The sequence below is a fragment of the Apostichopus japonicus genome, chromosome 3 (assembly GCF_037975245.1).
Source record: "Apostichopus japonicus isolate 1M-3 chromosome 3, ASM3797524v1, whole genome shotgun sequence".
Taxonomy (NCBI): domain Eukaryota; kingdom Metazoa; phylum Echinodermata; class Holothuroidea; order Aspidochirotida; family Stichopodidae; genus Apostichopus; species Apostichopus japonicus.
Window position 1 is genome coordinate 25,093,043 of NC_092563.1, and position 22,528 is coordinate 25,115,570.

The window sequence follows — 22,528 nt, forward strand, 5'->3', positions numbered from 1 at the left end:
AAATACCTATCGACATTTGTCACATTTTGTTGGTGCAATTTTCTGACCAATGGCGATGACACCTATTTAGTCTTCGTTTATCTGCAAATTAGCAAGGCCCGGAAAGGGTCATTTCCGGCGATCTAGGGAGATTCTTTACTCAAAAAATTCTGTACGCTCCGCGCCAACCTGTGGTGGCGCTCCGCTTAGATAGTGTCAAAAGCGCCGCTACAGACCATTCTCTCCCACCTGACCAATACCCCTAGCTCCGCCAATGGCACCTACTAAAAGAAGAAGAATTTGCAATGTGTTTTTGAATGGTTAAACTTATATTATTTGTATTATCATTATTGTTGTAACGACTTCCCCAATAATTCTAACCAATATGGAAGGGTAATAACACGGAAAATGATTTTATGTTATTGGCAGGTGATGCAATAACTAATGAATGCCTATATGATATGCACATTAACATGTGGAATGCGCGCGGAGTGCGCGAAAAAATTTTGGTTATATTTTTCGGGCAACTCTTTACAGCCCCCCCAAATCAGATGAGGCTCCTACGCCTATGATAAGAGCAAATTTTGTTTCCGTAGGTGCGTGTAATATTTGTGTTTTCATATTCAAATGCATGCACGCTATACTCTCTTTGGAGAGTCCAGCATAAACTGTAAGACCAAATTTTTCCATTATTTTTTCCAGAAATTTTACCCGACGAGGAATGTAAAAGGATAATGGAAACGGAAATATTTAATGTAAACGCAAAAAAGACAGCAATGTTAGACAAAACGAAAACTCTTTTGCAACAGTTTTATACACCGTTCAACCGACAGATGGCAGCATTCATGAATGATGACAGCTATAATTTTGGCTATTGACAATTCCTGTATATAGAACCAATATTGTACTAAGAGGGGTGATCATTTTGTTGACAACTTGAAAAGGAAGATATTTTTACGGACTTCGCTCTGTGACACAAGGTCCGGGGTTCGATTCTTACCTTCGAGTCCCAAAAGGACATATATCGCTATTACTGTAGTCTTTTGGGCATATCCTGCTCCATGTAACAGAGCATGTATAGGTGTCAAAAGAGCAGTGAGATCACGACTCGCCGAGTTTCACGTTCTTCGGTTTGAGAAGTAGTATTCTATATGGTATTTGTACGATCTGGTAGTGATTTCTCTGTGGCGACACGCAGAGACTACTGAGCTCCGATTTTCTGTTCGGGAGTGTGCTTTTGCCATAATGGCGTGTTTTGCTTCGAGGCACAATCAGCATTTGTTGTTGCCGGTGAGATTATCACAACTACCGAAAACACCACAGCACACACATTGGGATGACAGCCGGGCGAATTCAAAACAAGATTCAACAACCAAACGGAATCATTCAATCACGAAGCATGCAAGAACGAAACTGAATAATCTAAACACATCTGGGACCTAAAACGAAGATAGCAGAATTTCAGCATTGTGTGGTCGATAACCTAGCATAACGTATAGATATGTCTGTTGGCGTGTGTTGGATAGTAAGATATAGCCAAAAGAGAAAAGAAAAAAAAATGATACTTTCATTTCCAACTTTATTGTTTAAAACGTTAAATCTGTAAAGCAATGAGATGAATGCAGGAATGAGATAAAAAACTAAAAAAAAAACTAGACCTTTTCCGAGACCTCTCTTTTTTATGAGTATCCATGTTAAGTTAAATTGTTGTTCGTTATGATAAAGATAACTGCCATGAACAACTCCTCCTCCCCCCTCCCGCCCCACCCACCTCCCTCCCTCCTGTCTCACCTCACCCTCCACAGTCAGGAGGCACAAATCCAGCAACCGTTATTTCATGAACAACATATATGAACAACACACACATATATCTATATATATATATATATATCTATATCTATATCTATATATATATCTATATATATTATTAATTATTAATATATCTATATATATCTATATATTAATAATTAATCATATAATTAATGTAATTAATATAACAGTTAGCATAATAAAATAATATAATTAATTGACAATATATTTACGAATAGTAGACCTATAGTAATTTTATTTCTGGAATATAATTTACTGCAGATGTAAGTGACCATTTCCCTATTTTCTTGAGAATTTCTCTTGACGAAAAGGAGGACGTACAAAGGTGAATATACTAGAAATAATTCTAGTAAAGATACTGAACATTTCATTAACTTCCTTCAGGATTCTGATTGGAATTGTATATATTCAGTTAGTGATGTGAATTACTCTTATGATAAATTCACTTTAGACTTTTTTGCAAGAGTAATTCGAAACGTCGTTAGAAACGTCATTCATGTATAGCGAATGGTATCTTACAATCGATTTAATGTAAACATAAGCTTGATCAAAAATTATTTTAAGGAGTCCTACAAAAAGTCATTCTGATATGTTTCGTATACTCATTGCAATAAGCTGAATCATGTCATTCGTATTTTTTAAAAAGCGTTTTTTTCCCCTGATAAGTTCAATAACTGTAAGAATAATTTTTGTAAGAATGACCTTTTGAAAATAGCCAAAGTCATTCCTATTTATTTAACAAGGAGACCCTGAAGCTATGGTGACAAATTTCGTCCAGTTTCTGACTTATCCGCGGGTCTTTCCAAGTTATTTGAAAAAAAATAGTGTTAAACTGTATTCACAGTTTTGCTATAGTAGTTATAGTGTTGTAAGAGTACATGTTATGTTATGTAAATTGTCTATATAAGTGAAGCTTATTTGCATATTGAAAGTATTTAGACGGCTGTGTATGTTTCATTGTTATTTCTGTTATTTGTATGTTAATTAGTTGTATGTTAATTAGTTGTTGTTAGATTTGGATGGCATTTGAGTGCCGGGGTCTTGAGTGAGACACCTCGTAAATATATGTGTGCAATGCACGCAAAGCATCGTTTATTTTTCGTTTATGAGACTTTCTCATTATGCAAAATGCTTTGCGTTAGAGGCCTCATTGCAATCTTTTGCATTAAAGGCCTCGGCCTTGAGTGGATTAAAAGCTCTCTTTCCCACAGAATACAATTCCCACCTTTTCAACAAATGTAGATCCCGAGACGATGAATATTGCATGTGGCGTTCCACATCAAGGATCTTATTTAGGGCCGTTACATTTTATAATTCATGTCAATGATGAACATGTAGTATCAAAGAAATTTTCCACGTTCTTGTTTTGCTGATAATACTAATGTTTTCTTCACCGGCCATAATGTTTATTTGTATTGAAAGACACAATTTGTCAGGAACTTAAAAAATTCTATATGCTTGGTTCACTGCCAAATAAACTGTTCCTTAATGTTAGTAAGACTAGCTATTTTGTTTTTCAGAATAATAAGAAAAACATTAATAGTTTATTGAGAAAAAACAAACTAAATGAAAGGATATAAAGGTTTCTTAGTTTCCGAAAGTTTCGAGAACCTGTTTGGTCCGGGGACATATATGTTAACCCCAAATTGTTATAATTTTTTTTTTTTTGGGGGGGGGCTACTTCATTTATATTAATTATGAATGATAATGAGATAAAACTACATGTATAACTAAATATGAGCCCCTAAATGTACATAGCCCCCGGAAGCTCTAGCTACACCCCGAGACTCAAATGCAATAAACATGAACAGTCAATAGCCAAAATTATAGCTGTCATCATTCATGAATGCTGCCATCCGTCGGTTGAAAGGTTTGTAAAACTCTTGCAGTAGATTTCTAGTTTTATCCAACATTGCAACTTTTCCACGTGTTTTATTTGATACTCCTGATACGATTCTTTTGCACTCTTTGTCTGGTAGCATGTCTGAAAACAAAAGGGAAAAAATCAATGCAATTTGAAGAACAACGATTCTATTGTGAATTCCGTACAAGAGTTATGTACAAGAGTACAATGGTACTTATACAATTGCCGTAATATAACATGGATATTTTTGAAAATATTCTGCTTCGTTTTCTTCCCTCAACACGACATCCTCCCGCCCCACCCCCTACTTCCACGCTTTTACTGAATTACATTTCTATACTAAGTCTTGCAACGTTTTCATTATCTGTGATAAAACAGCACTTAATAAAGTTTGCACCTTTGATATGGTTTCAACTTTAATATGGTCATTCATTATAACTGACTCATGTTATATTCTTTGCGAAATGATACAATGATGTATCCAATCGGTAAACGATGAATTCTCTGAAATTCGAAGCTTTTCTTTAACACCGGTGTTTGGTGCAATACCTTTCCTAGCGGAAAATTCCACTTTACTCGTAACCCCCCCCCCTCTCCCCCACGATTCCACTCCCCTCCCCGCTCCTTCGTCACCTCTGCTCTCTACAGTTTTCGAGAATCAATTAAAGAGCTGAAAAACTTAATAAAGGGTTTTTTAATATAGGGCGTTACTGTTGTCATATGAAATTCAATGAAAGAAAATGAAAATACATTATGGAAAAAAAGTAAAAATTACCTAATTCTAAATATTGTAAAAGTTTTCGAAATTCCCGAAGAGGATCTTTGATGCGATCTTCCATCCGAGATACGAAGAGATTTTCTTTCCCGTAAATCATCGCCCACGGCTGTATAAATTCTATATAGATACCTAAATATAATTGCTATAAAATACAACAAGAAAAAAAAACAAATTTATTAATCGATGGGAAGTGATTTATCGATATAGTTGTTCAAAGGATGACTTCAAGTTTGATATGTTGTGGACCATGAAAACACTTTTTTCTTAGGAATCACCCTTTAAATATCTGAGGCTTATTAAGTAAAGTGACTGGACTACGTAGTCTATCATACACACCATAAGATTAGTTCCTTAGATGCGACACAAAACTCAACAGGGTGAACATACGACTTTTGTGGCCTCAAATATCATGTTTACATGTATAGTTGCATTACAAATTTGTCATGGACACAAATGGCTATAGAATGTCATCAAACGGTGAATGTTGTTTGCTAGAAATTAAACTGTCATAGTCCAGTTATAGAAATGATAAAATAATGGATTAACATTATCATTTAGGTCTGCATGTACCAAGGAGCCGACGTTATCGTCGGTTTAGCCTTTAAGGAGCATATCAGAGACTTGGGATACTTTAGAACCGGCAAAACGGCGAAACTTCTGCCTTATGTCATCAATGAAAGATGATGATTCATTTACCGAGGAAGAAGTCAAAACGTGTCCTGAAGAAATATAATTCAATAATCGCTTCACATGTGGTTTATGCAGTAAACGCGGCGCTTGGTTGTGATACTGGAAAAACTGAGTTAGGCATAGTTAGACATAATTCGTATCATGTCACTTTCTATACATGCTGTGAGAGTTCAGTTTCGAGGGATAGTGTGTTTAGTGCAACCAAAAAAATTAAAAAAGCCACTATATAATAACAGATTCAGTTGCTTCACAATATTAACAACGTGGCGTACGCCAAATACACTATACAGAGTTAATAGGACTATGTTATAACTCTATGCTACTATAGCAGACGTTCACAGCCTAATCCACATACCAAATATTCACGACGGTATAGTATTGTACATGTATATCGGTTAAAACCTAAAATAAATGGGGTGAGTGGGGGGGGGGGGGTTGGAGAGTGGGATCAAGCTAGAAAGGTTACTAGTTGCTTCTAAGCACGGTAGAACGAGAGTACACTTGTTGTGAGGCGGCAGGTGATGTCAAGTTACAAGATATAGTGTGTGGCATGGACGTCTGCAGAAGAAATTCAAGGGAGGTGACGGTCAAGCAAACTTTTGCTTGTCCATTACCCCCTCCCCTCCCCTCCCCTATTTTGCCTCCCCATCCTCGCGGACCCCCATGTGTTTGTATGTGGGTGGTATGGAGGGGTTGGCGATAGCCCATCTGTGTCACCACTGTCAAGCAATGTACTTCTCTGAACATAATTTTGATATAACTTAAAATAAATCACGACGGCTGTTTGCGTAACACGAAAACTGCCGATTGAATTGGCTTCAGGGCTTTTTCTTTAAATTTCGATTGCTTCTGTTAAACTTACCACATCCTCCCCCCCCCCCGCCTCCCTCCCACTCTTCCTCCCCCATATTACATTCTCACCACCTACACATACCAATTCACACATAAACACCATGGTAACAGATTTTGCCTTTTGTGAAGAGCAAACCGAAACAAGTGGGGAAAGTTATCAATAAGTCGTACATTCACGTTTACAAGGTGGAATCCTTACTGCGTTAAGATGACTACAATGGCCGTTTTACTTTGTCTTTTAATAGTTTGGTTTTCATAATTATTATTTACTAAGAATTGCTCGTAGAAAATTAATTGCATACAAAATATTTACAAGCAGCGGTATATAGCTAAATGATTGCAACTGCATCTGAGATTACTTTGCACTAATTTTAATAACCCTTATATTCAATTCCATCCAAGATCTCTCCCGCCCCCCCCCCCCCCCCTCCCCCTCGCCTCCTATCTGTGCGTGTTAAATTGAGGAAGTAAGTAAACCATTTCATTACTTACCGGAAATTTCGCGCAATGAGAATAATGTGCACAGTATCTAACACTGTGGTTGGCAATGCAATTAGTCGCACAGTTGACCGATGACACTGCAAATCCGTGCAGATGATTAGAGTTCCTGCCACCCATTCTTTTAGCAAAAATAGAGTGAAATCTGTTGGCGAAAAGAAAAGAACAGCTAGAAATGTTACTGCCTGCTTACTCCAAGAATGATAGGCTGAAAACACTCGGAAGAGCCAGTTATAGTGGACCTTTTTTTGTTGGAAGTCTTATTCTGTCTTAAGTATGCTATGGAAATATGAGTCTCAGAATACACTATTCTTTTTTCTCCGGGCCTCTGATTGTCTCCAAACCCCGGAGCTGTTGCGCCTCATGACATCTCCCACTCCCCTCCTCGCGAACACACACAAATATACATCCTCTTTGAGATAAGGTATTGGGCTTCGAAGTTGCCTCTTCAGAGAGGTATAACCTTGAATGATCTGTGTAAAAAAAATATTAAAACAATTATTTAAAAAAAAATGGAGGCGTAAATCGCCATTTTGATTTCTGCTGTTATATTACACCAACCTTGCTACGGGATCTCTCACTGAAATGATGACCTTGGCACGTGGTTGAACAGCATGCATGAGATAAGGGAGTATGTCTGGATCTTCACCATTTGGAACAAGTCGATCCCATGGTGAATAGATCACGTGACTGATTGTACTGACTGATCCGTCCCCTAAAATGAAAAATGTAAAATTAAGAATGTTTACCTAAAGTGCAAATTCAGATAAACAGTCAGATACAAAGGTATACATGCATACTAGTGCCAATGAATGTGCAACAGTAGATGAATAAGCATGAGAAAAATACACTGGCATTCAGGTGCAAATGCACATGTCATACTGCACACGCAAGTGCAGGTGCAAATGAAAGTGCAAATACACATGTGGACGCACGTGCCAAGATGCAGATATACATATGCAGGTGAAAATAAACACATGCAAATGTAAATGTAAATGATCAAGGTGATAATTATCTCCCTGGCCATAGAACTGTTTTAATTTGTTCGTTGGGAAGCTTATAGCGTTCTCAGTATTAGCTGGTAGATATATTTACATTTCTTCAGAAAATCTTTTTAATTTAATGAAGTCGTAATAGCCTAATAAGACTTTATGCAACATATTGCAAACAGGGGTGACACCACGCATACACACACCCATTCCTCTCTTTTTTCAAAACCCCATTACACAAAAATGAAAATGATGTAAAATTAGCACATTCTTGCGTGATATGAAGGCGTAGTTAAGACCTAATTTATAGTCTGAATATGCCCCAGAATGCACCATTGCACCTTCATTTTTTTCTGGAGAGGCATCTTTGGCCATGCATACCCCTCCTTCTACACGGGAGTTGGTCTCAGCGACCCTCTGAGGCCACACTCCGTCCTCTATAAAACCCTGAATGCGTCCCGAGCTAACGTGTAGAAGTACTGACTTACCAAATACTTTAGGATGATATTCAATTAACTCTCCGTTTTCTGAGCGAAGTTTTCGCGTTGAAGTCTTCACGTCATGGAGTACATGTTGTTGTTTATACCAATGTAAGTACCAATTAAACGTGGTAGAATCAACGATACCAGGTAAGTTTGACACTTCTTGATCTAGACACCACCATGGAGAGAAAGAAGGGAACGAAATTGATGGACCAAGCATGCGCAGAGGAAGTTTCTCTTGTCATGTGATTTTTAACAGTGATAGAGAACTATATAAATTTGCAATCAATGACACAGTGTTAAACTCATATAGATATACACATACAGGTGAAAATAAACACATGCAAATATCAATAAAACTTATCAAGGTGAGAATTATCTCCCTGGCTTTTGTTCTTTGGGAAGCTCATAAGGTTCTGAGTATTAGCTGGTAGATACATTTACATTTTTTCCAACAATCTTTTCAAAAATCCACTGAAATCGTAATAACATAGCAAGACTTTCTACAACATATTGCAAAAAGGGGTGGTACCCCCCCCGCCCCTTCACCCAGCCCTTTCCTTTCTCTCTTTCTTCAATATATATTGTTGCTTTAGTCTTTTACATTTTATGCCTTATTGGTTCTATATATTTAATATTTAGGTTTTTGTTACTGAGCAGCTTTGTTGATTATGCGCTATATAAATATTACTTATTATTATTATTTTTATAATTATCTATCAAGATATAAATGTATTCTATAACCATGCACACTTCATGACCACAGAATATGTTACATTCTTCATACTCAGTTTTTTATGTAACGAGTAATTGTCCCTGTGAAGTCCAGCTCTACGAAGTGCCCACCAATGAGGTTCCTTTCCAACTTTCAGAACATCCGGATGACGTCTTAATTTGTCGAATATGTCGGTTGTACCGCATTTGTGGAAGCCTATAATATAGAAATATGGTAAGCACCAAAGCTGGTCTTCTTCGAACCAACAGAAACCTCGATAGTTTGGTAAATATTGAGTAGGAATTCTCTGAAATATCTGTGCAAAGAGAAACAAAGAGAACAATGCTGAGTAAATTGATACTTAAAATAAAACAAAATTGTTAGCAAGCTATTTAGCTATTTATCCACTAAGAAGCCTGTGTAAGAGAATGTGTAAAAGTATAAGAGGGCCTGACGTTTCGATCCTAGAAGGATCTTCTTCGGAGGCTGAAGAGGGATTCAGCCTCCGAAGAAGATCTTGCGACTTGTGCACATGTCGAAGAAAATCCATAAGTGAACTTGAAAAAAAAAACAAGTGTGACGTCATAGTTGTACACTGACCAACAATGTATTGTTATCACTCTATAAATATTGACTTTGGAATTGCAAAGTGTTCTAACATTTGGCTGTAGGGGATGTGATGTTGTCAATACACATGACTGGTGCATTCATACGAAGAAGAGAATTAGATGGCTACATTTTGAATAAACAGTACTGACAAATTAATTAATTATTTATTTTCACTTTAGTTGTAATGTTTGGATAATACTTTCAAATGATCTCATTTTAATTGACTTCTTGCAGACGTGAAAGTACTAAAAGAAGAGAAAGGATACTCACATCCGGTGACACCGTCTTCAGATATTCCCGCGTAAAATTCAGTTCCCCTTGAAAACTTTGATTTCCTCTAATTAATGTCTCACTTTGAAACTCCGTTTTCTTTGTTGTTTCTTCCTTTATTGTTTCAAAGGTACCGGTTTCTAACTTTGAAGTATTATTTATAACCGGGCTAAGCAATGACAATCCATCATCTGCGTCATCATACGATCTGTACTTCATGAATTCATCACTTCTATGTGTCGCGTTGAAATTGAAGATAAATATCAGCGTTGCCATACATAATGCCACCTGTTACAGAAGTATATAGAATAACATTCAGAACTTGTAAAATTATTGTTTTTATTATAATTATAATTATTATTATCATCTATCTATCTATCTATCTATCTATCTATCTATCTATCTATCTATCTATCTATCTATCTATCTATCTATCTATCTATCTATCTATCTATCTATCTATCTATCTATCTATCTATCTATCTATCTATCTATCTATCTATCTATCTATCTATCTATCTATCTATCTATCTATCTATCTATCTATCTATCTATCTATCTATCTATCTATCTATCTATCTATCTATCTATCTATCTATCTATCTATCTATCTATCTATCTATCTATCTATCTATCTATCTATCTATCTATCTATCTATCTATCTATCTATCTATCTATCTATCTATCTATCTATCTATCTATCTATCTATCTATCTATCTATCTATCTATCTATCTATCTATCTATCTATCTATCTATCTATCTATCTATCTATCTATCTATCTATCTATCTATCTATCTATCTATCTATCTATCTATCTATCTATCTATCTATCTATCTATCTATCTATCTATCTATCTATCTATCTATCTATCTATCTATCTATCTATCTATCTATCTATCTATCTATCTATCTATCTATCTATCTATCTATCTATCTATCTATCTATCTATCTATCTATCTATCTATCTATCTATCTATCTATCTATCTATCTATCTATCTATCTATCTATCTATCTATCTATCTGTCTATCTGTCTATCTGTCTATCTGTCTATCTGTCTATCTGTCTATCTGTCTATCTGTCTATCTGTCTATCTGTCTATCTGTCTATCTGTCTATCTGTCTATCTGTCTATCTGTCTATCTGTCTATCTGTCTATCTGTCTATCTGTCTATCTGTCTATCTGTCTATCTGTCTATCTGTCTATCTGTCTATCTGTCTATCTGTCTATCTGTCTATCTGTCTATCTGTCTATCTGTCTATCTGTCTATCTGTCTATCTGTCTATCTGTCTATCTGTCTATCTGTCTATCTGTCTATCTGTCTATCTGTCTATCTGTCTATCTGTCTATCTGTCTATCTGTCTATCTGTCTGTCTGTCTGTCTGTCTGTCTGTCTATCTGTCTGTCTGTCTGTCTGTCTGTCTGTCTGTCTGTCTGTCTGTCTGTCTGTCTATCTATAATATACATCCGAAATGTGTATGAATCGACTTGCATAGGAAATAAAACACACTGGAAGCCATGTTGAATAATAAGAATGAACCGAGTGTGCACATAGTATAAACCGCAACTCATTTGTCTAAAGGGGGCTGCTCTCCCAGTAAACTTACTGTACATAATGAATGTACAAGACACCTTCATCTCACCCTCCCCCACTCTCTATCTCCGCCGAGTCCGCCCAAGATTGACAAATTACCGCTATGGCAAATCTAAGTATTCAAGCCCCTATTAGAGATGTTCAATTTAACCAGCACAAATCAGACACACTTTGTTAAATGTTACTATATTACAACCATAACTGAACAACTTGAGCTAAAGCAATTAGCAATATTTCACCTACCTTCAAAACCGAATTTGGTTGACAGATACCTATATTGGGCCATTTCAAAATTAACATCGTCAAGCCCGCATCGCTCCTCTTACTTGAGGTTCTAGTATTATCTCGCTTCGTAGTATACATTGAATTTGTTGTTGACCTACGTTGATGGCACGTATTTCCTAGTGTGACCACGACCTCCTTCAACTCTCTATAACAAACGCAGTTAGAACCTCCCTGATACGTGTTTCAGTTGCGAGCTCAAAGTCAGCACAAATCGATTGTTACTTGAGGCTCCACTGCCCCCATTTAGTATCTAGCATTATATTATGGAAGGTAGCATATGCCCATTATATATATATATATATTGTCACCGAGACGACGCTCAATGAAGCTGAACAAGGTGGTTGTATGTTTTAGCCCATATTTTCACACCCGTGGAAAGACCACGGGTGTGAAAATATGGGCTAAAACATACAACCACCTTGTTCAGCTTCATTGAGCGTCGTCTCGGTGACAGTGAAAAAATCGTTGGGTATCGACAACCGGAAGTCCTGCATATCGTCCGCCGTCCGGTATCTGGCCGTCGCTTCTTATTCACCTATTCCTGTCGTCTATAAGCCTACCAATTCCTGTCGTATAAAAGCTCACCATCGTATTCCAGTGACAGAAATAGTGTACCACGTGCCTGATTCCCGTAGCACCAATGTACTCGTCGTCAGCCTGCTGACTCATGGAAGACCTGAAGACTCCCAGGACTTCTGCTAAGAGGGATGTTACGACGCAGAGTCACTGAGCGTTTAATACGCGAGTTAAGATTTGGTAAACAAGTTAGACTGCCGCAAGACATACAACAGTTAGCTGATGATATGCAAAATGCATTCCTTGTACTTTCAGAGTTAAAAACTTTGAAGGAGGTTGATTCTCAAGCAGTCTTAATCGAAATAGTTGCCAGGTTTCCTAACTATGTGCAGTTGAGATGGAAAAAATATGCATTGAAGGCCAAACGGGCCGATGGTTGTTATCCAGGGTTTAAAGAATTCATCGAATTCGCAGGTGAAATCGCCAGTGAGGTAAATGACCCAGTTTATGGCGACGTGTATCTCAAGCGTTCTGATAAGTGTAAACGTGAACAAAGGAGTACTTCAAGCAGCTAATCTATCTCTTTGTCTAAGTCCAATACGTGTACTGGTGAAGGTGCCCAGGCAGCAAAACCTGGAATGTACGCTAGGGCTGAACCTCCTTGTGTACTGTGTGAACAATCACACCGTCTGTGGCATTGTGATAAGTTTAAACAATTGCGTCCTAGAGAGAGATTGACTGTTGTAATTAAGCATAAGTTGTGTCATAACTGCCTTCGTGCCTCTCATAACACTAGTGATTGTGGCAAACGCTCTGTTTGTAGATTGCGAGGTTGTGGTAGGAAACATACCATGTACATTCAGTGTGATGATAATACCGTAAATTCTTCACCCGATATTGAGGTTTCTAATGCTAGCTTCTCTCGTAGCAAAAGTACACATATGCCTTTAGTTCAGGCCACCGTGAACAGTTTGTGTGACGCATTTGTATTGTTATATAGTGCATCCAGCAATTCCTTTTGTTCCCGTGCATTGGTCAACCAATTAGGAATCACTGGTAACTCTTATCAATTTGAGCTTAGAACGTTGAACTCGTCAGGTATTCAGCAATCCGAGATGGTAGATCTGTCCTTGTCTTCTAAATCGGGTGAAATCTTAAAATTATCTGCCGTTTACGTAGTTGACGAAATACCAGTTAAGAATTCTATGGTCGATCTGGAATGTTATTCCCATCTTATTGGCGTCGGTCCCCTACCTGCTTATCAGAGTACTGATATCACAGTAGACATTCTCGTAGGTCAAGATAATTCTGAGGCACTTGTGCCATTGGAGGTTAGGCGGGGTGCTCCAGGGGAGCTCTTTGCGGTGCGTTACATGTTTGGTTGGAGTCTTAATGGACAATCTCCCATTAGCCTCCGAGTCGTAAGATAATTTCAAATTTTATATCTACTTCGACTATTCAGACTGATGTTTCTCGTTTGTGGGAAATAGAGAATGCGGGGTTGGATCTTCCGTCATGGTCATACGAGGACAAGTTGGTGATATCTTTGTGGGACAAAGAGCACAGGAAAGTGGATGGTCACCATGAACTTCCTATTCCTTGGAGGAACAGGTCGGAGACCCTCCCAAATAACTTTGTTGTTGCCAAAACTAAGTTAGACTCGTTGTCCAAGAAACTTGTTAGGAACGGCTCTTATGATAGGTATAACGCTGAGATTGTGAAACTTGTAGATAACTGTTATGCAGAGGCAGTACCAGATTCAGAGTTGTTCATGGTAGACAGGATATGGTATTTACCCCATCATGCTGTAGTATCAGAGAAGAAACCAGACAAACTTAGGGTAGTTTTCGATTTCGCTAGTAACTTCAAAGGCAAGTCTTTGAATGATCGTTGTATGCAGGGTCCCGACATGATTAATAAGCTTCTGCCGGTCCTGTTGAGATTTCGGCAACATAGTATAGCAGTTCAAGCAGACATTGTATCTATGTATAATCAAGTTAGGATCCCAGCTAGGGATAGAGATGCCCTACGCTTCCTATGGTACATTAATGGTAAATTAAGATACCTTCGTATGACGTCACATTTGTTTGGAGGGGTGTGGTGTGCGGCTAGCTCCGCCTATGCTCTCAGGCGTACAATTACTGATCTGCCGAGTGTGATTCCGCTTGTTAAGTATGCAGTTGAAAGATCGTTTTATGTAGATGATTGTCTTAGTTCTGTGTCGAGTAAATCAGATGCTGAGATCATTATTAGGGAAATCCCCAAGGCCCTGGAAAGTGGAGGGTTTAAGTTAACTAAGTTTGTAGTCAATGATTTCAGATTGCTAGCTGAAGTGTCCGTGGAATGTAGGGCTAAGGAAGTTCTAGATTTTGGTACTAGTAGTGAAAGCAGGGCTTTAGGTATAAAGTGGATGGTTTCCCGCGATGAGTTCTTCTTCGCGCTGGAGAAAGATTTTGGTGGCTTGTTAACCAGGAGGAGAATGCTTAGTATAGTTTCGTCAATTTTCGATCCGCTAGGCTTGATAAGTCCTTTCAGGCAAGCTCCTTTTCCAGGAAGCTACAGCCCGTGGGTTGTCGTGGGATGAAGAGATACCCCCTGATATTGTAAGGACTTGGGACACCTGGGCTCAGTCGTTGTCTTCTGTTAGTCGTTTGAGGGTACCTCGTTGTATAAAGCCTTGTTCCTTTGATGATGCATTCATCGAACTTCACCATTTTTCAGATGCTAGCTCTAAAGGTTATGGCTGTTGCTGTTATGTACGCTGTGTAAATAGGAAAGGGGAAATTCATGTACAGTTAGTCATGAGTAAGAGTAAAGTTGCTCCTTTAAAGCTACGTACTATACCTCGTTTGGAGCTGCAAGCTGCTGTATTAGCCGTAAAGGTTGATTCTCTGTTGAGAAGGGAGTTAGCTCTTGAATTTGCCAAATCGTATTTTTGGACAGACTCGGAAGTTGTCTTGAAGTACATTCACAGTGATAGCAGAAGATTCCATGTTTTCGTTGGCAATAGGGTTAGTCTTATCAGGGAGTTCAGTGACCCGCAACAGTGGTTCCATATTGAAACTAAAGCTAACCCAGCTGATCTAGTTACTAGAAATTGTTCCTTCTCATCAGAGCCGACGCCTCCCTCCAAAGCTCACGAAGACAAGCTTGTCATGGGAACATTTAGTATGGAGTTGAGAATGAAGATCATGGGCTACAAGAAACCAGACGAAGAGGTCTGTATAGAATGGGTCTAGATAAAGGGGTATTTGAGTATCTGTTCAACTGTATGTCCCATTTAATTCATACTGGGCATGGTGATGTAACCACTAAATGTTTTTGGTTTCCGGTTGATAATTTCTGATTTTGGCCGTCTGTACCATAGAGAAAGCTGTACCTTGAGATTCCATGCACGTGTCCTTGTCATGAACTCTGCTTAAGAGTTGTCTTCTCTTTCTGATACAGTTCGGCTTGTATCTTTGGTCTAGTATATACCACTTTAATACCTTTGTGGAGAATAGATGGATTTACTCCACGGATTAATTCAGCATATGTTTTAGGGGGGATTTTTTTTTTTTGGGGGGGGGGAGATTATGTTAAGCAGTATGGGCATTGGCTTTCCTATAGTTCAGTATCCCGAGGCTAGGCTTTTATCAGAGCCTATAGGTAAATATCTCCATTCCTTAGAGTGTTGATGTTATAATTCTGAGCACTAGGTTATGCCCCATTTGTTTTATAATAAGTTGGCCAGTACAGAGGTTTTCTGACGTACATCTCTTGGAACAGATTGCCATTCGATTAGGTCTTGAACAGGTTGGGAGTTTGGTAGGGGGTGCATCTGTCACCTTACGGAAGGGGTGCACTGTTGAAGTAGACCAGGACCCGCGAGAAAAATAAAAACCGAGCCTTTATGTCCCATAACCCCCCCCCCCCCCCTACCTCCTCCCACTTTTACACCGTATCGCGAAAAAAGGGTACACACAGAGAGACGCGGAAACAATACTGAATGTACACTGGATGAACAACTGGATATTCCCTCCCCCCCCCCTCCTCGGCCCTCACCGTTACCCCCGACTTAGTAAATTATGACCATTGCGCTCATGGTTTCTAGAAACCAAAGTACAGGCCCGTATCCCCGTAGGCCGGTTCACGTACGGGGGCCGTTCATTCATACCCCTCCGGCTCTCGCTCCAACTCACCATCTGTGCCTCCAACATATGTGTACAACACCCTCCCCCCCACACCCCCTGAAGTTATTGGTTCCCCTTTCAATTCAGAATTTCTGGCTAAGGGACTGAGTCAGTCTGTGCTGGGTGAGTCAACTGTCCGGTGTATACGACAGTATGATTATGATAGTAACTGCAGTAACCGTGTCTATATCGTAACCGTATACAGACAGGTACAATAGCTTAGCTCCCTTGTGTCATGTGTCGGTGATGCATGTCACAAAGGATAACTTACGGTCCAATACTGAAGGTTAAGTGTATCCCATTGTCAGAAATTATATGGTTTAATGATGACTTGCGTATAGCGTGAATAATCAATCGAAGGTTATCGGAAGAGATAGAAAGAAAGAAGGAAGGGATATCTGGTTTGTGACTGGATTATTTATAATTCTAATAGTATACTATAGAACTACAACTGGAAACTCGGTTACGAAAACTCAAACCACACTGTCTATATGGGGTATTGGGTTTTTAGCATATATAGTGTTTGACAGACGATGCACGTGAGCTTGTTGTAAACACTATTGAAGCGAACGTTGTTGTAGAGATCTAATTCAAGCAATCTAAAGTCCCTTTATCGATATTTCTTAGTGGAAATCTGAAAGCCCTTAGCAAAAAGTACAACCTCCCCTCCCCATCCCACCCACTCACCCCGAAAATATATAAAAAGTAATAATATCAATAAATAATCCAAAACAAAATCCTCCACGTTGAAAATTCCACAACAAATTCTTGCAAACAAATATTGAGCCTTAATCATTTTCACAGTGTAACTTAATTAATCCAAACGAAGCTTATACTTCTAAACAAATTCGTTATTGTTTATCCAGCGATTACAGGTCTTCTTAAGTAATTATTCTCCCAACAATGACAGTGAACTTGAACTTATAGAAGAACTCATCCTTTCGTAGGTCACAGCTTTTTCGCTTACACACAGGGACGTCTCTAGAGGGGGATGTGGGGGTGTCTCCCCCCCCCCCCAATCTTGTAAAACTGACGATAGTTGGAAAATTTGAGTGCGACAGTCGGAATTTCCGACTGTCGCACTCTAATTTTTCCGACTGTCGCACTCTAATTTTCACGTATTCTTGTAATTTTTGAGTGACCTAAAATTTTCGGTCAAAACAGACCTTTAATTAGTCATATTTACCACGTTTTCCTTGTCATATTGAGAAATTGTATCTCGCGATCCTTATGCTCCACCATACAAAACTTCGCATGATTTTGAATACTCTAAAAAAACAACGTTCAGCTTTAATTCGGTTAATTTATGTATTAATTTTGCTATTGGGTGGGTTGAACCTGTTCGCTAGCTTCAAGTAAGTTCAGGATATACATTGGCTGTATGGTATACAATTAAAACGCTCAATGATAATCTATGGAAGCTTAAAAATGCCATAAACATAAGAAAAACTTTGCCCCATAAGTTGACATTTTTCAGTAAACTGTTTAGATAACAAGATAAAATCTTATCAAAAATCAGAAAAATGTTGGATTGCTCAGTTGCTTTAACTGAGCAATTGACAATTTTCTGAAAAATGTTTAATTGACAACTTATCATATCTCATCAATTGAACATTTTGCTGCAAAATGTTCAATTGTTCACTTCATCCCATCTGAGCAATTGAAAAATTTTCTGCAAAATGTTTAATTGACAACTTATCGTATCTCGTCAACTCAACATTTTTCTGCAAAATGTTTAATTGTTCACTTCATTCCAAATGTTCAGTTGGAATGAAGTATATAATTGATTTTTTTCATGTGAGTGATAAATAGCCCCACCCCCCCCCCAAGGAAAATATATTAAGGGTGCTAGTAAGGAGCACTGTATTTTTTTGGTAATTCACTATGTCGTCGAATATAATTTGTTGAAAAAAGTTTTCCCTTTGTTACATTAACATAGCTTTTGTAGTCAGTAGTCTATGTAGCCGTCAAGCAGATAATTATAGGCTACTCAGTTGCTTACTTGCTTAACCAGAGTGATTAATAAGGTTGTGAAGTGAGGGCCAGTGGTACAAATGTATCGAGAAAAAATAAGCGCGCTACGCGCGTGTGAACATGGCAATGGTGATGAGTAGTACGGGGGAGGGGGTGGGAGTGGGGGGTACAAGGCAGCAGTCGGAATTTTCTGGCTCCAAAACCCATCCAGGTGGAATTTCAGCCACTACACCCCCCCCCCCCCCCATCATCAGGCCCTAGCTACGTCCCTGCTTACACATCATAAATATAATTATTCATTTGCACAATTTAAATTGTATAGGAATGTCTACACCCCTTCCCAAACAAATAAGCAAATGCAGTCTTGTTTTAGAGAAGGCACCCTTTTCCAGTCTCTTTGTGTATACGAAGCATCTCATTTCTTAAGTACAGTCGACGTTTGAGTGATACGTCGTAAGTTACTGCCTGTAAAGTACTAAACTAGGGGCGAGAATTGCCTTTACTTTTACGTTTGTCATGAACGTAAGGAGAGGTTATGGGGTTTGGGCGGGGGTTGGAGTGGGGGAGGTTGGTAATAGGTATAGTCATAGGCGTAGGAGGCGGGGGGCTGGGGGCTACAGCCCCCCCCAACCAGTTTTGTTGGTGAAAATTCGGGCAATATGCTGAGAATTTTTCGGGCACCTACTGGGAGAAGAAGAATTTGAAATGTGTTTTCCATTTTTTGGGGGTGAAAATTCGGCAATATGCTGAGAATTTTTCGGGCATCTACTGAAAGAATAATAATTTGCAATGTGTTTTTCAATTTTTTGGTGAAAATTCGGGCAATATGCTGAGAATTTTTCGGGCACCTACTGGAAGAAGAAGAATTGGCAATGTGTTTATCATTTTTTTTTTTTTGGTGAAAATTCGGCAATATGCTGAGAATTTTTCGGGCATCTACTGAAAGAATAATAATTTGCAATGTGTTTTTCAATTTTTTGGTGAAAATTCGGGCAATATACTGAGAATTTTTTCGAGCACCTACTGAAAGAAGAAGAGTTTGCAATGTGTTTTTCAAATTTGTTGGTGAAAATTCGGGCAATATGCTGAGAATTTTTTGGGGCACCTACTGAAAGAATAATAATTAGCAGTGTGTTTTTTTTTCAATTTTTTTGGTGAAAATTTGGGCAATATGCTGAGAATTTTGCGCCACCTACCAGTGGCGGAGCGTCCATACAGTCAAAGGTGGGGCGGATTCCCCCCTGACGGACCTGACTGCTGGGGCCCTTTTCAGCTTTTTACCACTTTTTACTTATTCGCGATTATTGACTCTTTTATTGCGCCCTCAAATACCTATTGACATTTGTCACATTTTGTTGGTGCAATTTTCTGACAAATGGCGATGACACTTATTTATTCTTCGTTTATCTGCAAATTAGCAAGGCCCGGAAAGAGTAATTTCAGGCGATCTAGGGAGTATCTTTGCTCAAAAAAATTGTGTACGCTCCGCGCCAACCTGTGGTGGCGCTCCGCTTAGATAGTGTCAAAAGCGCCCCTACAGACCATTCATCTCCCCCCTGACCAATACCCCTAGCTCCGCCACTGGCACCTACTGAAAGAAGAAGAATTTGCAATGTGTTTTTCTTATATTATTATTATCATTATTGTTGTAACAACTTCCCCAATAATTCTAACCAATATGGAAGGGTAATAACACGGAAAATGATTTTATGTTATTGGCAGGTGATGTAATAACCGATGAATGCCTATATGATATGCACATTAACATGTGCAACGCTCGCGGAGCGCGCGAAAAATGTTGGTTATATTTTTCGGGCAAGTCGTTACAGCCCCCCCCCCCCCCCAAATCAAATGAGGCTCCTACGCCTATGGGTATAGTTCCTCTCAAAGTCGTACAGAAAAGAATTCTACTAATTCTACTAATTCTACTAAATCTAACGTGCGGAGTGTATAGCGTAGTGGTTAACACCGGCGTCTCCCAGTCATGAGATCCCCGGTTCGATTCCCCGCCGACAGCAATGTGTGTCGTCTGGCAAGGGTGTTGTTCAATAACAACTTCCTGACATGGACGTTAAATGGATGTGTGCCGAGAGATTGGCTTCGGTCAGCTTGCGAGTCTATAAGCCTCCATGGCTTCTTTCGCGAGTTCCTGCTTGCGGGAAGATCACATATACATACATACATACATACAATTTCGCTTAGTATTCCAGTTCTGAGTCATGTTAGGCGTTGGATTTTCATGTTGACGAGATGGGAATCGGCGAGGAGCGGGGTCGGGATCGGGTGGCAAGGCTGGCGAGACGAGCGTTTCAAGTTCCTTAGAATTTATACCATGTACGGTGGCTATTCGTATAATGTTTACATTCTCTATTTGAAATGTAGATTGCAGATGGAAAAGAGTACTATAGGTAATCTAACTCGTTATTGAGCAACCACTTGTGTTGGGTAGTAGCGGCAACCTGCAGGGAACGGTGGCGGCATACCGGTTTGAAAGTGGTATCCTGTGCAATGGACCGTAAACGCATCTGTACATCGAGACTGCGAAAATTATTCACGGTAAGTGAGCAGACTATATATGCGTCAGTGTTGTAATGTGTCTATAGTTTGCCCTGAAGTCAACATTATAAATATCTGATTAGCGTGCATGCTGTACAGGAAAACATTGTTGATCGTTAGTTCTATCCTCGAGCAAAGGGGGTAGGGGGTAGTGTCCGGTCGGGTCGGGTCATTTAAGGTCAACAGTGGAAAAAATGTGGAAAGAAATGTGAACAAGTTACCTCAATACGTCCAGCTTTGATAAATCTTGTACCTGATTTGTAGATGCCAGATACTGACATATTGCTTGAATTTTTTTCGGGTGGAGGTCATAGGTAATTGTAGGTCACCAGTGACACATGATGTGAACAGGTATATGCTTAAAACGTCAGAGTCAACTTTGACTAGTACTAACGCAAAGTCTAAAATAAAGAAGAACAACTCTAAACCATGGAATGTTGTATAACAAAATAAAGAAAAGTTTATTATGTTTTCCTTCAATAGAGGTCGTTCGGCTGTGTGGCATCTTTTGTGTTCATCGTGTTAGTGGTGAAGTTCAGAGACTCGTCCATTCATGAGGAGTACAACAAATTTAAGTCATACAATGGCGTAGTCCGGATATTACCATCGCCAAGTCCAGTGTCAAATGAAACTGTTTCAAACTTCAAAGCAGTTACAGTTGGAAATACAAAGAAATCCGTAGTTCGAAGTGAGTCATATAGCGGAAACCAAACCCTTGAAAGAAAACTAAATTTTACGCGGGAAGATCTGCAGACGGTATCACCGGATGTAAGTGTCTTAATTTCTTCCGATTTCTTTTTCCTCATTTTCTTACGGTCACCATGTTGTCTAGCCTACTGGCACAAAACTATGCTAGAAAGTCAGTTAAATAGTCACTTATATTGTAGCATTTTTACCACTGAATTTTATTGTCTCTCTCAAAATACTCCCCACCCCATATTGCTCCCTCCCATTCCAGTCTAGGATTAAACTGAAAGCTGTAAAAAATATATACTTTTGATACTTTTAGCAATTTTGTTTCTCGCTTGTTAAAATGCCACCATCAAATGAAGTTCTTTTAAGAATATTTCCACACTTTAAAAGACAAACGTTGAGAAAATATTGTGTCCAACACTGGGTGCTGATATGTATCAAACCAAAGTTGGTGTAAAATTTGCCCACAAAAAATTTAACTTACGACAGTTTAACCAATTTAATTTCCCCCACCCCCACCCCCCAAAAAATAGAAGGGATAAATTTGGTCAAAATTTTCTACATTATTAGTATAGCTTTGTGTCAACATTTTGCTCAAATTCAGTGGGAAATATACGTAGGCTATAGTGTTGGGAGAAATATTTGCACAAGTTTTATTTTTTGAGAGTGCACAATTTGATGAAAATTCATATTTCTTGTTTTCCTCTGCACAGATATTCAAGCGAATTCCGACTCAATATTTACCAAACTATCGAAGTTTCTGTTGGTTCGAAGAAGACCAGCTTTGGTGCTTACCATATTTCTATATTATAGGTTTCCACAAATGCGGTACAACCGACATATTCGACAAATTAGAGTTTCATCCGAATGTTCTGAAAGTTGGAAAAGAACCTCATTGGTGGGCACTTCGGAGAGCTGGACTTCACAGGGACAGATACTCGTTACATGAAAAACTGGGTAAGAAGAATATGTATTGCATAAATATTTGCGTACATCCATGCATGGTGTATAGCTCTATGTGGCTTACATTCGTCACTGATCTAAATATTGTGATCTATCTTAATTGATGTGGCTTATGATCTTTCTGGCTGAAGAAAAGTTGTCAGCATTCCCTCTGTTTGATAGAAAGTTCTTATCTTTTTTATAAACGCTTGGTATGCTGTCTGTGTGTGTAGTT

The 22,528-nt window shown here is 38.7% G+C and overlaps 3 protein-coding genes across 9 annotated transcripts in view; 2 read left to right on the forward strand and 1 right to left on the reverse strand.

The window, feature by feature from the left end:
- The window catches only part of LOC139965596 (carbohydrate sulfotransferase 15-like), a 46,471-nt gene that overhangs the window by 16,195 nt on the left and 7,748 nt on the right, over positions 1 to 22,528 (forward strand). For 2 of the 3 annotated variants that reach the window (XM_071968130.1, XM_071968129.1), the window contains one exon: positions 682 to 1,634. In XM_071968130.1, coding sequence (XP_071824231.1) covers positions 682 to 857 — 176 coding nt within the window. In that variant the 3' untranslated portion in view covers positions 858 to 1,634. Of the gene's footprint in view, positions 1 to 681; positions 1,635 to 20,484; positions 20,659 to 21,141; positions 21,427 to 22,064; positions 22,309 to 22,528 lie in introns of those variants that run through there. The other variant, XM_071968128.1, reaches the window with a different exon arrangement.
- LOC139965594 (carbohydrate sulfotransferase 15-like) lies at positions 1,502 to 12,626 on the reverse strand. 5 transcript variants are annotated; one of them, XM_071968123.1, is made up of 9 exons: positions 12,026 to 12,620; positions 11,399 to 11,585; positions 9,557 to 9,844; positions 8,750 to 8,993; positions 7,969 to 8,130; positions 7,053 to 7,206; positions 6,486 to 6,636; positions 4,449 to 4,593; positions 1,502 to 3,793 (listed from the first exon to the last, which is right to left on the reverse strand). In XM_071968123.1, exons 2-9 carry the CDS (start codon positions 11,516 to 11,518, stop codon positions 3,621 to 3,623), a joined length of 1,437 nt encoding a protein of 478 aa, XP_071824224.1. In that variant the 5' UTR covers positions 11,519 to 11,585; positions 12,026 to 12,620; the 3' UTR covers positions 1,502 to 3,620. The 5 variants fall into 5 exon arrangements, with proteins under 5 accessions (XP_071824224.1, XP_071824223.1, XP_071824222.1 ...); XM_071968122.1 differs by having other exon boundaries at positions 11,399 to 11,690; XM_071968121.1 differs by lacking the exon at positions 12,026 to 12,620 and adding an exon at positions 11,921 to 11,949.
- Positions 13,072 to 14,540, forward strand: LOC139965683 (uncharacterized). Its single transcript, XM_071968298.1, has 2 exons — positions 13,072 to 13,377; positions 13,419 to 14,540. Exons 1-2 carry the CDS (start codon positions 13,072 to 13,074, stop codon positions 14,538 to 14,540), a joined length of 1,428 nt encoding a protein of 475 aa, XP_071824399.1.

Coding starts and splice junctions, on each gene's coding strand:
- LOC139965594 (XM_071968121.1), bottom strand. Junction 9,845..11,398: donor AACCAAATTCGGTTTTGAAG/GTAGGTGAAATA, acceptor CTTCTGTAACAG/GTGGCATTATGTATGGCAAC. Junction 4,594..6,485: donor CTCATTGCGCGAAATTTCCG/GTAAGTAATGAA, acceptor TGTATTTTATAG/CAATTATATTTAGGTATCTA.
- LOC139965683 (XM_071968298.1), top strand. CDS start 13,072: ATGGTAGATCTGTCCTTGTCTTCTAAATCGGGTGAAATCTTAAAATTA. Junction 13,378..13,418: donor CTCCCATTAGCCTCCGAGTC/GTAAGATAATTT, acceptor TCGACTATTCAG/ACTGATGTTTCTCGTTTGTG.